Raw genomic sequence first — 12852 nt, forward strand, 5'->3', positions numbered from 1 at the left:
TACACTAAGTGTCCTGGCAACTCGCTATGAGAGTATGGTCAGTGCACTAACTGGCTGAGCCACCAGGGGGCTCCTCTGGTCCCATACACAGGATGAATTTAAAGGGATACTTCACTTTCGGGACAGGGAAACATTTAAAAAACATTTTAAAAATAAATGAAAAAAGTAATGGAAAATTCATGGCCCCCTCACGCATTAGAGTGTCCTACTAATGTGTGAGGGGGCCTTTATTTTGCCATAACTTCTTTCATTTTTTTTAAATATATTTTTTTAATGTTTATTTTATGTGAAAGTGAAGTATCCCTTTAACTCTGAAAGTGCATTTTACTTGTAATTGAAGCTCTACATCACTGATTCACATTCACATAAAAGCATAAGGCAAAGCGTAAATCTGTGATTTCTGAAACTGGTCACATGATAAAACCTAAACATTGTCACATTTTCAGTCACAAGATGTAATTTTAGCTCTATTCCATGATTGTTATTGTGTTTTTTCTCCCAGGTATGTGAACTGTGCTCGCAACGAGCAGGAGAAGAACCTGCTGGTGGTGCAGTACAAGGACAGTGTGATGTTCCACTGCTGCCGCCCCGTCCAGCAGGGAGACGAGCTGCTGGTGTGGCCCAGTGACACTCTGCTCAGCCACCTCAGCCCCGCCTGGAACCAGATCTGGTTCATGAAGCAGACGCCAACCGCTGCAGGTACACTTAATCCTAAACTAAACGATTTACAATACATCAATACGTTACAAAAATGTATTGATAATTTGATTAAATAATCAATCCCCATTTTTAGGGCTACAACACAAAAAACGATCTACAAGCTCACAGGAGCTTCTAGATCTGTTTTTGAAAATGTTTGAAAAACTAGAATCGTATGCACAAAATGGGGACACCAGGTTGAAAGCCGTTCAGTGTGACATTTCCGTTTCATTTGCTTTCGCGTGTTTAGAGACCACCAGCACATCGATGGCGTACCAGAACTTCTCCTGCCTGCAGTGTCAGCTCCCCTTCACCACGGAGACCTACCTACAGCGCCACACCGAGGAATTCCACACGGTACGGAAGAAGGAGAAAGAGACTCCCACCACAACCTCCGTGGTGGTACTGGCCGTGGACCGAGACCCCGACCCCGCCAAGGCCAAGCTGTGCCCCGATTGCGGCAAGACGTTCAAACTCGACCACCAGCTCGCGAGGCACCAGCGTTGCGTCCACTCCAACAAGAAACCCTACGCCTGCCCTCTGTGCAGGCAGAGTTTCAGCCAGGCGTCCGGCTTGCTCAGACACCAGCTGATTCACAGAAAGGCTGGCGTTCTGATCAGAGAGAGCGTCGCGGAGCCCAGTCAGAGCGACTCCATGGAAGTAAGTGAAACGGTGGAGCGGAGCGTGACCGGTGACACGGAGCAACACGACGACACCGAAGAGCCAGAGGGAATGGAAGGAGACGACGAAATGGTGATGGATGATGACGTCGACTATTCCCCCGATGAGCAGGCGGAAACGGTCAAGGCGAGACGAGCCAAGTCCGCCGGGGGTGCCAACATGTGTTCAGAGTGTGGGAAGGGCTTCACACACCTGGGCTATCTGAAGAAGCACAAGCTGACGGTGCACAACCACGTACGGCCCTACGTCTGCACTGTGTGTCGCAAGAGCTTCGGACAGCACCACGACCTGGCCAGACACCTGAAGCAGCACAAAGTCAAGAGGAGCAAGACGAAAATCGGCCATTGGTGCGCCAGCTGTTCTCTGACGTTTTCTACAGCGCACTCTCTTAGGCAGCACGCCATTCTCCTTCACCTTCCAAGGGAAGATCCAGATGTAAATGCTCTCGCCGATGCACCCGACGACGACGATCAAGGTGACGATCCAGACTTCGTCATAGAGCCTCCCGCGGCTAAAGCCGCCAGATCCGGCAAAAGCCCGACCAAACGGAGACCACAGAGGAAAACTCGAAAACGCAAGGGCGCCAAGAAGACGGCCGCCGCCATAACCAAGCTTATAGCTCCGAAACGTAAGGGCGGCAAGAAGGCGGCCGCCACCGACCCTCAAGCGGAGGAGGACGGCGGTGAACCGGAGGCATCCACAACCAAGGCAGTAGCTAAGAAACGTAAGGGCGGCAAGAAGACGGCCGTCACGTACCTTCAAGCGGAGGAGGGCGGCGGTGAACCGGAGGCATCCACAACCAAGCCAATAGCTAAGAAACGTAAGGGCGGCAAGAAGACGGCCGTCATTGACCCTCAAATGGAGGAGGGTGGCGGAGAACCAGAGGAAGGTGGCGTTGAAGCGGAGGAGGGTGGCGTTGAAGCGGAGGAGGGTGGCGTTGAAGCGGAGGAGGGTGGCGGTGAAGCGGAGGAGGGTGGCGGTGAAGCGGAGGAGGGCGGCGATGAACCGGAGGAGGAAGGCGATGAACCGGAGGAGGAAGGCGATGAACCGGAGGAATCCAGCGCCAGCACTTCCCCTCAGAAAGACAGAAAGCCGCGCAAGTGGTACATCTGCGTCCAGTGTAAAGGCACGTATGAAAGCCCAGGGGATCTCAAAGCGCACAAGTGCACCGCCACGTCGCACACCTGCATTCAGTGCGGCATGGTGTTTAAAAAATCCGGGTATCTGAAGAGGCATGAGAAAACGGTACACGCAGACACAAAGTCTCACCGCTGCGATCATTGCCAAACGGTGTTCAAAAAGCTCAGCAAGCTGAAGCTGCACCAGGAGAGCTGCGAGAACCATCACTACATGAACGAGCTCTTCCCCTGCGACTACTGCGAGTTCTCCTTCACGATGAAGAGCTACCTCCGCAAGCACATCAGGAGACACCACCCCGTGGAGTACATCTCCAACCCGAACGACGATGACGGCGGCGCGGACCAGCCGGAGGAGGGGGAGAACCTCTGCCCTCACTGCGGGAAGATCTACGTGAGCATCAAACACTTCAAAGCCCACGCCTGTTTCCAGGAGATGAGGGTGGTGTTCTTGTGCACGGATTGCGGCAAGGGCTTCTCCAACCACTACGGTCTGAAGCAGCACCAACGGATCCACACCGGGGAGAAGCCGTACAAGTGCCCTCACTGCGTCAAAGCCTTCTCCTACGTGGGCCAGCTCAACGTGCACATCAGGACGCACACGGGAGAGAAGCCCTACCTGTGCACCCACTGCGGCGAGAGCTTCCGCCAGTCGGGAGACCTGAAGCGCCACGAGAGGAAGCACACAGGGGTCAAGCCCCACCATTGCCCGACCTGTTCTAAGAGCTTCAGCCGCCTGCAGAGTCTCAAAGCTCATGAATTGCTGCACCTGGGGCAGAGGAAGTTCACGTGTTCCCAGTGTCCGTGGAGCTTTTCAAGAAACTACCACCTCAGAAGACACCATCAGAAAATGCACTCTTAAACATTTCATGACATCAAATTTCGATTTATTTTTGTTTTCGGTTTAGTTTTTGGTCTGGGGTTTTCTGAATAATTAGGCTCAGAAAAGTGCTGTGATTGGCCCCTGGACTTTGATGTCACAGTCCATTAATCCCGCCCTCTCTCCTCCCCACCCCTCCCCTATCCTTCTCCTTTGGTGGCAGAGGTGATGCAGAGGTGATGATTGACAGGCAAAATCCCTCACCCGCAGGTTTTAATGTATTAAAACCTATTAAAACCTTTTTAATACATTTTTGAAGGACCATGATTAAGACGTTTAATGTTTTGTAAACCAGCATGTCATGAAACCTTTAAATTAGTTAGCCTTTAGTTTTTTCTCCTTACTTTTTTTGTTCCTTAAAAACATATGACCCCAATAAACTGCACTGCGTGAAGCCATTTGTGAACATGTGCTTCATCAAGGGCTGCATAGAAGTGTTGAATGTTCAATGAAAAGGTTTTTCCTCCTTCCAAAATAATCTTAATGTAATTAGTCCTTACTAACGCTCATTATAAGATGGTTTCATTTCCATCTACTCACTGTCCCAGAGTTGGGTTGTGGACAGAACGGATACCTGCCTACCTATCACATCATCGATGGGTATTCTAAGCTAATAGAAACTAAAGCCTTTCTCTTCATGGAAAGTTGGCATGCTGAAAGAGAAGCCATTGGTTTGCATCAGTTTAAAAAACGTTTGAAATGACCAAACCTGAACTGTCCACAGCTCTCCTCTGAGAAACATAGCAAGTCTAGACAGACAGAAATGGTTAAAATGAGCATTAGTGAGGACCAATTACGTATATGAAGATATGATTGAAAATGGTTGAAGTGCTCCTTCCCTTTTAGACCTGTTGTAACGTTTAAGTCTTTTTACCTTTCAATCCGGGAAAGCATTTGTGTCATTTCATGTTTGGATCTGCGAAGTATTTCAGATAACTGTTAGGATTTAGAAGATCTGCCTCAGGTCTAAAATGTGTTAACTACTTTCAACCTGGAAGCTGAAAACTTTCAAATGAAAAAAGGTAAAGAAAAAATGTGCCAGTCTACAAGCTCACATTGCAACTATTTTAGCAATTCATCATACGATTAAGAGTGGCTTAAACCTGTTAAGAGGATATCCTATATAAAGCAAGGCATTTTAATTAGAAAAGTGAATATGTTACAGAAGGTATTGTGCGCAATGTAACAGTAACTTACTTGCAGCTTAATGTTTCTCCCTGGTGTTGAAAGTAATTCTGAAAATAAAAATGACCAACTTAACCATCACTGTTGACCATTTATTCCACAAAACATACAATGCAAAGCATGTGCCCTGTACAAGCCTCAACATTATGAAAATACTCATAATCATGCCCATTTTTTTGTTTGTTTTATTTTCAATTTGTAATCGTAACTTTTGTTTTTAAAGTCGTCCCGTTCGTACTTTATACATGATTCTCGATACAGTTTTGACTTTGTCTCCTAACCGCTTGCATTGCTTTCGTTGTCGTTTTGCTTTTGTTCGTTTTGTTTTTCTACTCCGTTAAGCTCACAATTCCACCTTTTTCGCTATGTTATAAACATTAAGAGCATCATTTAAAATATTTCAGTCTTATCTGAACTATACAAACATACTGGTAATGGGTTGACACAAAGTAGACTCAAGTTCACTTTAAACGTGTGCGTGAATTGTAAAGCCAGCTTAGGTCGCCTGCGGGAAATGGCCGAACTACAAGCTCACAACGTGTCTATAGGGTTGGGATCCGGAACTGGATCCAACCGCCCACCCTGACAAGTACTGGGAATTGTAGGCATTACATCTAGTTTGACTCGGTTCCACGGATAAATATTGTGAAAATAGCCAAACTACAAGCTCACCACGCCTCGCACTGCGAGGCGTGGTGAGCTTGTAGATCGGCTATTTTCACAATGTTTGTCTCTTTCTTACATATTTGGAATTAAAAAGGTCTAAAAAGTGATTCAATTGTAACTTAAGAAATGTGCAGATACCCTGTATATACACTTATAATGTATGTTGGTTTGTTGAGTGAGAAAACAATGTTGTACATTAAGCTTAATTATCTGGGGACTCCCCAAAATAATTTGGGAACCCCCCCCCTGGGGGTCCTGTCCCCCAGTTTGGGAACCACTGTGCTATATAATACTGGGGGCTCTCAAACTCTTGCATTGCGAGGACCCCCACTCAGAGTGTACAAATGGACCCATACAGGTCCATTTGGAACCGCCTCAAGCAACATAGTATAACCTATAACATTTTAATTAAGGCCAAAACTATATAGATTTAAAAAATATAGGAATCTGTAAAGTGAACCGTTAAGGAATTGTACCATTAAGAGAGAATCATTAAGGAACCGGAATTGTTAAAATCCTAAAGGATCCCCATCCCTAGATGCGACACGTCGTGAGCTTGTAGATCGGTCATTTCCGGCACGCAAACCAAATCGGGCGTAACAGGCATGTGTACCTGGCAGTGTGTATTCTGTGTGCTGCACACGGGGTGTGTGTGTGTTTGTTTGTGTGTGTGTTTGTTTCAAGTGCAGGTGCTGGTTAAGAGTCCCATTTCATACTCTGCTGCTGGTAGGCGGCCATTTTGTTTATCTTAACCGCTCCCCCACGTTTCCATTAACATCAGTAGTCCAGTACCAGTTACACAAATCCTTTTTGACAACATCCACTTTTTAAGAGAAGGGAGACACAAAAAAGAAAAGAAAAAAAGATTGGAATCCATTTTCCTTTTGTGGCACAGCAGTTTCGGAGGCTTATTCCTCTGGTCTTTTTTTTTTGTGTTTGTTTTTTTGTCCTTTTTGTTTTGTTTTTACACGAGAGGGGTTGGAACTAGAGGATTATTTACTCGTTCATAAGCAGGAGAGTTCCATGTGTAAAAAAACAACAACAAAATATCACACAAAGTGCTCCGGGAAGTAGGCAGCAGTTGGTACAGAATATTAGGTGATGAGACCCGGTCCTTTTTCACAGGCTCGGGTTTGTGTTTTTGTACATTTCAGCAGACGGTCCTCTCTCTCTCTCTCTCTCTCTTTCGGTCCATGAATTCCATCTTGTTTTTGACCCATTTCCAGTGAAATCACCACGATGCCGACGTCCTCCTCAGTGCAGTAGTACCCTTCCAATTTACACACGTCTCCTCGTCACATAAACTATACACCAAACCTTCAAATCTCATTAGTTTATATTATGTCGAATGTTATACACATTAATAAAATATGTACAAGCCAAACTTTGTTTGATAAAACACATACGGTATCATCACATCTGTACAAAACTCGGGAGAGGGGGGGGGGGGGAAAGAAGAAGGAAAAAAAATAATGTTTTCACAAAACCAGGAGGAAAAAGGGAAATTTCATTTTGGCAATTAAAACGCGCAAAAAAAAAGGTATGGTTTCTAATCGACAAGGAAAAAACAAAAAACAAATCAATGGATTAGAAATACTGAACTCTGGGGAATCTAACAGGAATAGCACGGCTAGAGCGACTGAAGGTCTCGGCCTCTATTCAGTCAGGTTTTAACCCCAGTTATGAAGCATTAACATAATCAATGGGTTAAAAAAAGGGTTAAGAATAAAAGATCATAATGCAAGAAATACAAAGCCTGAGGATACATATACAGGAAGGCCAGTGGTTCTCAACCGTTTCTGGATCAGGGCCCCCTTTGAAAATCTTAAAGGCGTTTCGTGGCCCACCCGTCTATACACGTGGCCCACAGATCTACAAGCTCATTGCGTGGGCACAGAGTGCCGCGCTATGAGCTTGTAGATCTGCTATTGTTTTTTGAAAAATGTGTGCACTCAAATCTTCGCTTCTGGGGATTCTCCAAAATTTTAAATGCTAACAGTTTTTTTTTTAAACTTATGTTGTTATAATCAAGTCGTTCTCAAACTTTGTCAAACTGTCAAGGACCCCCAAAATGATATGTATTTGGCCGTGGACCCCCCCAACTCAAAATATGTTGTTCCAGGGACCCCCCCCACAGAAGCAAAGATTTGAGTTAAAAATGCTTGCTTTAAAAAATATATTAATATTCAAAGATTCTTAAAAAATAGCAGCTCTACAAGCTTATAGCGCCGCACTCAGTGCCACGCTATGAGCTTGTATATCTGCAATTTTTGAATAGCCAAAGGATAAAATAATGGCTAAAGTGGTTACACAGACGTGTTCCCGGTTTTAATGGGTTAAGTAGTCAGACGGGTGCATTTTCAGAACATGTTACGATTAATCAATTGATTGTGCTCTGGCTTGGATCTATCTATGAATCCAAGCCAATAATAGTTACTATTTAGCAATTACAATTAAAACGTTTTTAAAACGGTTTTAAAGAAACATAATTTAATGTGTATATATATATATATTTATATATATTTATATTAATGTTATATTATCATTAAAATCGTAGTATTTGCCAATTATTTGGGGGCCCAGGTGCGATACCCTCGCGGCCCCAGAAGGTTGAGAATCGCTGCAGTAGGCAACCAGAAACCAAGCTTAAACGTTAGAGACAAGAAATACCCTGCGGTTCACTGTAAAAGTACAACAACACTATCATGTCATCCTCCATCTTGTTCAAGTCCTTTGCTTTTCATGGAGGTACCGGGGAATGATCAAGGCCATTATAAAGGCTCCGACTTCAGCTCCTCAACCCTGCATTCCAGGTCGGCCACCTAAAAGAAGGGTAAAATATGGTCAGTGGGTGTAAAGCAACTAGTTTTGAGTTTTATTTATTAGCACATAAGGATTAAAAACAGATGGGGAAAAAAATGGTATAACCATATTGTGCAGGAGAAGTTTAGAAACCTAGAGGCTTACATCTTACATATAATTTGAGTAAGCTCTGTCGGTCTGTCTGTCTTGGTGTCTTAGTGTCTTGGGTCGTCTGTGCCCCAAACTGCGCATGTGTCGTTGCCAGGTTTCGCGCGCGAAACAAGCAGCAAGGTCTATGAAAACAAGGCCAAACGATACGAACCCTACAAGCAACCAGGTCTATGAAAAGAAGGCCAAACGCAGCGCTTTCACACATATACCTTGCCTCTTGGAAAACAGCCGATCGACAAGCTCACAACGCGTCCCCACACCCACCTGCACTTTCACAACCAACGCCAAAACACACTACCACCAATATGGCCCCTAAACCGCTTACAATAGAACAACATGGCAACACCGTGCTTCTACACCATAGACCACACCCACTCTCGCCAGAAAGCCACATTTCGTGGCTGCCTCCGTGGTGTGTGTGTGGGTGGGGGGGAGATGATCGCACCACAACTTCGGTCCGCGGCCGTGTATGCGTGGACACGCACGTGCGCATGCACGTTGGGGAGCCACGTGTCACAATGTACATTATTTGTGTTTGCGCGACGCCCGTGTGTGTGTGTGTTCGCGACGGGCCACGGGCCACATGAGGCTGTACCGTGGTGTGTGTGTGTGTGTGTGTGTGTGTGTGTGTGTGTGTGTTTGTTTGTTTGTGCGCGCTCGCGACGGCTCGCACGCGCGTGTGTGTGTTGGCGACGGCCGACGGGGAACGGCTCCGCCTGTTACATCTTTAGATGCGCGGGTGTTTGTGGGTGTTCCGTTTCTCCACGACGGGATGTGCGTGTGTGTGTACACACTACACCATTGGTTCTCAAAGTGGGGTCCGGGGACCCCCAGGGGTCCTTGAGGGAGTTCCAGGGGGTCCCCAGCTAAATGATAGATTAGGCACCAAATGGACCCTTATGGGTCTGTAACTCTGACAGTGTACAAATGGAACCAAATGGACTCTAACGGGTCCATTTGGTTCCATTTGTACACTCTCACAGTTAAATTAACATACATTTTACCATATAAACTGGGGTCCAAGGGATAGACATGCCATTAACTGGGGGTCCTTGAAATTAAAATGGTTGAGATTCACTGCTACAGCCGTAAACAAATCTTCTCTTATGGGGGTCCCTCGCATATCTTTTCAAATGGGGGTCCGCGGGCTAACAAGTGTCAATTTGGGGGTCCTTGCCATGAAAAAGTTTGAGAACCACTGCACTACACAGTACAAACTCACTTTCGATCCCTGATAAACTGTCTGTTCTCACCGCATAACCCAAACTGCACACTTTGGGTGCTCATATCCCCCTACGGGTATGGTCTAGTGATACTAACATGATACTGACCATGATACTGACCATGACACTGACATGATACTGACCATGATACTGACCATGATACTGACATGATACTGACCATGATACTGACATGATACTGACCATGATACTGACATGATACTGACCATGATACTGACCATGATACTGACATGATACTGACATGATACTGGCCATGATACTGACATGATATTGACATGATACTGACATGATACTGACCATGATACTGACATGATACTGACCATGATACTGATCATGATACTGACATGATACTGACCATGATACTGACCATGATACTGATCATGATACTGACAAGATACTGACCATGATACTGACCATGATACTGACCATGATACTGACATGATACTGACCATGATACTGACATGATACTGACATGATACTGACATGATACTGACCATGATACTGATCATGATACTGACAAGATACTGACCATGATACTGACATGATACTGACATGATACTGACCATGATACTGACCATGATACTGACATGATACTGACATGATACTGACCATGATACTGACATGATACTGACCATGATACTGATCATGATACTGACATGATACTGACCATGATACTAACATGATACTGACCATGATACTGACATGATACTGACCATGATACTGACATGATACTGGCCATGATACTGACCATGATACTGACATGATACTGACCATGATACTGATCATGATACTGACATGATACTGACCATGATACTGACCATGATACTAACATGATACTGACATGATACTGACATGATACTGACCATGATACTGACATGATACTGACCATGATACTGACCATGATACTGACATGATACTGACCATGATACTGACCATGATACTGACATGATACTGACATGATACTGACCATGATACTGACATGATACTGACCATGATACTGATCATGATACTGACATGATACTGACCATGATACTAACATGATACTGACCATGATACTGACATGATACTGACCATGATACTGACATGATACTGGCCATGATACTGACCATGATACTGACATGATACTGACATGATACTGACCATGATACTGACATGATACTGACATGATACTGACCATGATACTGACCATGATACTAACACGATACTGACCATGATACTGACAAGATACTGACCATGATACTGACATGATACTGAAAGAAGCATACATACTGAAGCACAGTTCTAGGTCACTTCCTACCTGTTCCTGGAGCTGTCCTGACTCCTCTTTGAGCAGGGAGGTCTCAGCTCCATCTTGTGCACATCGTTGGGTCTCCTTCTTCAGGTACTCGATCTCCCTGCCAAACCAAGACAAACATATTGGTCATGAACCATGCACACAACAACGTCCTGAGTGTTAATTAAACTTTCAAACTGGTGTCCCTATTTTGACTCTCAGGCAATTATTGTCTAGTGTACAATCTATTGTGGACAATCTATTGTCTAGACAATCTATTGTCTAATAGGTGTCCCTATTTTGACTTTCTGACTATTTTGACTCTCAGACCCAAAACATATTTTGTTGTCGTTGGATACGATGCTGTCCACAATTCCATGCTGTATTGATGTTGGTACCAATAGGTGAGATAAAGTTGATAAAAATAACAATTCTTCTACATTCTCTAATTGTGGAGACTTCTTGAAAATTAACTAATGCAGATGTTTAACAATAATTTAACTCTTGTGAGCGTAAAATTAATGACCCTTACGGGTCCATTTGGTTTCATTTTACACTCTCAAAGAGTTAAAGATCTATAAGGGTCCATTTGGTTACCAACTCTCCATCATTTAGCTGGGAACCACCTGGAACCCCCTCAAGGACCACTGGTGGTCCCCGGACCACTGGTTGAGAACCACTGCTCTATTGGAACACACGTTCCTTTTTTTCTTCTTCTTCCAATTCCTGAAAAGCAACAGTTTTGGAAACATAATGAGAATTCCACCCGAATAAAGCGTGTTCTTATCTTACTTCTGCTGGTACTCCTTGATGAGGCGCTTGGCCTTGCCGTACTTGCGCTCCAGGGCCTGGTACTGGGCCTGGGTCTCCTTCAGGTGCTCGTCCACTGCCTGGCACAGGCTCTGGGCCTCCATCCAGTAGCCCTCCAGCTTCTCCATGCGCTCCTTGTTCTCCTGCAGCGTCTGCTCCAGCTGGGCCTTGTCCATCCGCCAGCGCTGCTTGTCCTGCTCCGCGTGGTGCAGCTGAAACACATCCCATAATAACACTGTCATTAGTATATACAGTGTTTCCCCAAAGCTATCGTTTGTTTTTGAGTCACGGAATGCTTTTGTTTTTGTAAATATCCCTTTTTTGGTTTTTTGTTTCCTACAATGTTTTTAATTGTTATTTCATTCAGCCTTTAAATTAAATATTTTATGGAGATGTTTCACAAAACTTGGCAACCCGTTCTAGACCACATTGACACCCTAACTATGGTGGAAGAACCCGCAAATTAGTGTCTCCCTTGAAGGAAAGACTAGACCAAATTAAAGTTCTCCCTTAACAACTCTTTTGAACATGTTTCTCCAAAATTTGGTAACCCTTACCAGACCTCATTGGCACCCATATTACGAAATTAATTAGTGTTCTGTGCAGAGAAACCCCCCTCCCCCCTTCTCTCCTTTCCCTCCCTGGTATGATTGAGTGTCTTTGATTATTGTCTGTCTTGTCCGTTTATTTTATTTTTTATATATTTTTTATGACCTCATTTAACATGTGCGTTGATTACTGTACCCATTTTATTGTTTGTTATAATGTGCTTTGTTTAGTTGAAGTTTTTTGTCAAAAAAAAAATCAGACCTCTTTGTTCCACTGTCTGACACCACTGTAACCTTTATTTTGTCTGAAAAAAGAATAAAGAGATTTGTAAAAAAAAAATATATATATTTTAATTAAGAGGTGCTTTAGCATTTAACATGGAAGCATCCATTTAGACAGACACAGCCTGAAAGTGAGGACAATTACTGTAGGTAGACACTGTACCAAGTTAAATACATGTGTCTTGTCCGACACGTTCTCATGCCCTACTCGTCAAATCCAGTGCCCCAAGCGTCTGTTCAGTGAATGCTCTTGCGTCATGTTTAGATGTGCGTGGTAGTCCAATACACTTAGCCTATACCTATAGAGCTCCCACATCGTCTGAAATAGATATACCTCGCGCAAGTGACAGGTGGACTCTACATTAGAAAAACGTGTTCAACACATTGCCAACAAGGCAGGCACGTTGTAGTACCGCTCTGGGATGCCTCGTGGAGCTCGAGCCTGCTACTGTTGACTCAGACTGTTGACTCAGAATGG

The 12852-nt window shown here is 44.5% G+C and overlaps 2 protein-coding genes across 2 annotated transcripts; one reads left to right on the plus strand and one right to left on the minus strand.

Annotated features, from left to right (window-relative positions):
• Nucleotides 1-502: 502 nt before the first annotated feature.
• LOC308081334 (uncharacterized protein) lies at nucleotides 503-6692 on the plus strand (the record flags this gene model as incomplete). The annotated part of the gene is made up of 2 exons (XM_080457715.1): nucleotides 503-699; nucleotides 950-6692. Coding segments are annotated over 2 exons (2626 nt in total), but the record flags the coding sequence as incomplete, so codon positions are not given.
• A 141-nt stretch (nucleotides 6693-6833) lies between these two features.
• Nucleotides 6834-11786, minus strand: LOC308081335 (neurabin-2-like; the record flags this gene model as incomplete). Its single annotated transcript, XM_080457716.1, has 3 exons — nucleotides 6834-8069; nucleotides 10759-10855; nucleotides 11527-11786. 3 exons carry the CDS (start codon nucleotides 11784-11786, stop codon nucleotides 8019-8021), a joined length of 408 nt encoding a protein of 135 aa, XP_080313842.1. The 3' UTR covers nucleotides 6834-8018.
• Between the last annotated feature and the right edge of the window lie 1066 nt (nucleotides 11787-12852).

This window comes from Gymnoscopelus braueri (genome assembly GCF_963280865.1).
Source record: "Gymnoscopelus braueri genome assembly, contig: SCAFFOLD_620, whole genome shotgun sequence".
Lineage (NCBI taxonomy): Eukaryota > Metazoa > Chordata > Actinopteri > Myctophiformes > Myctophidae > Gymnoscopelus > Gymnoscopelus braueri.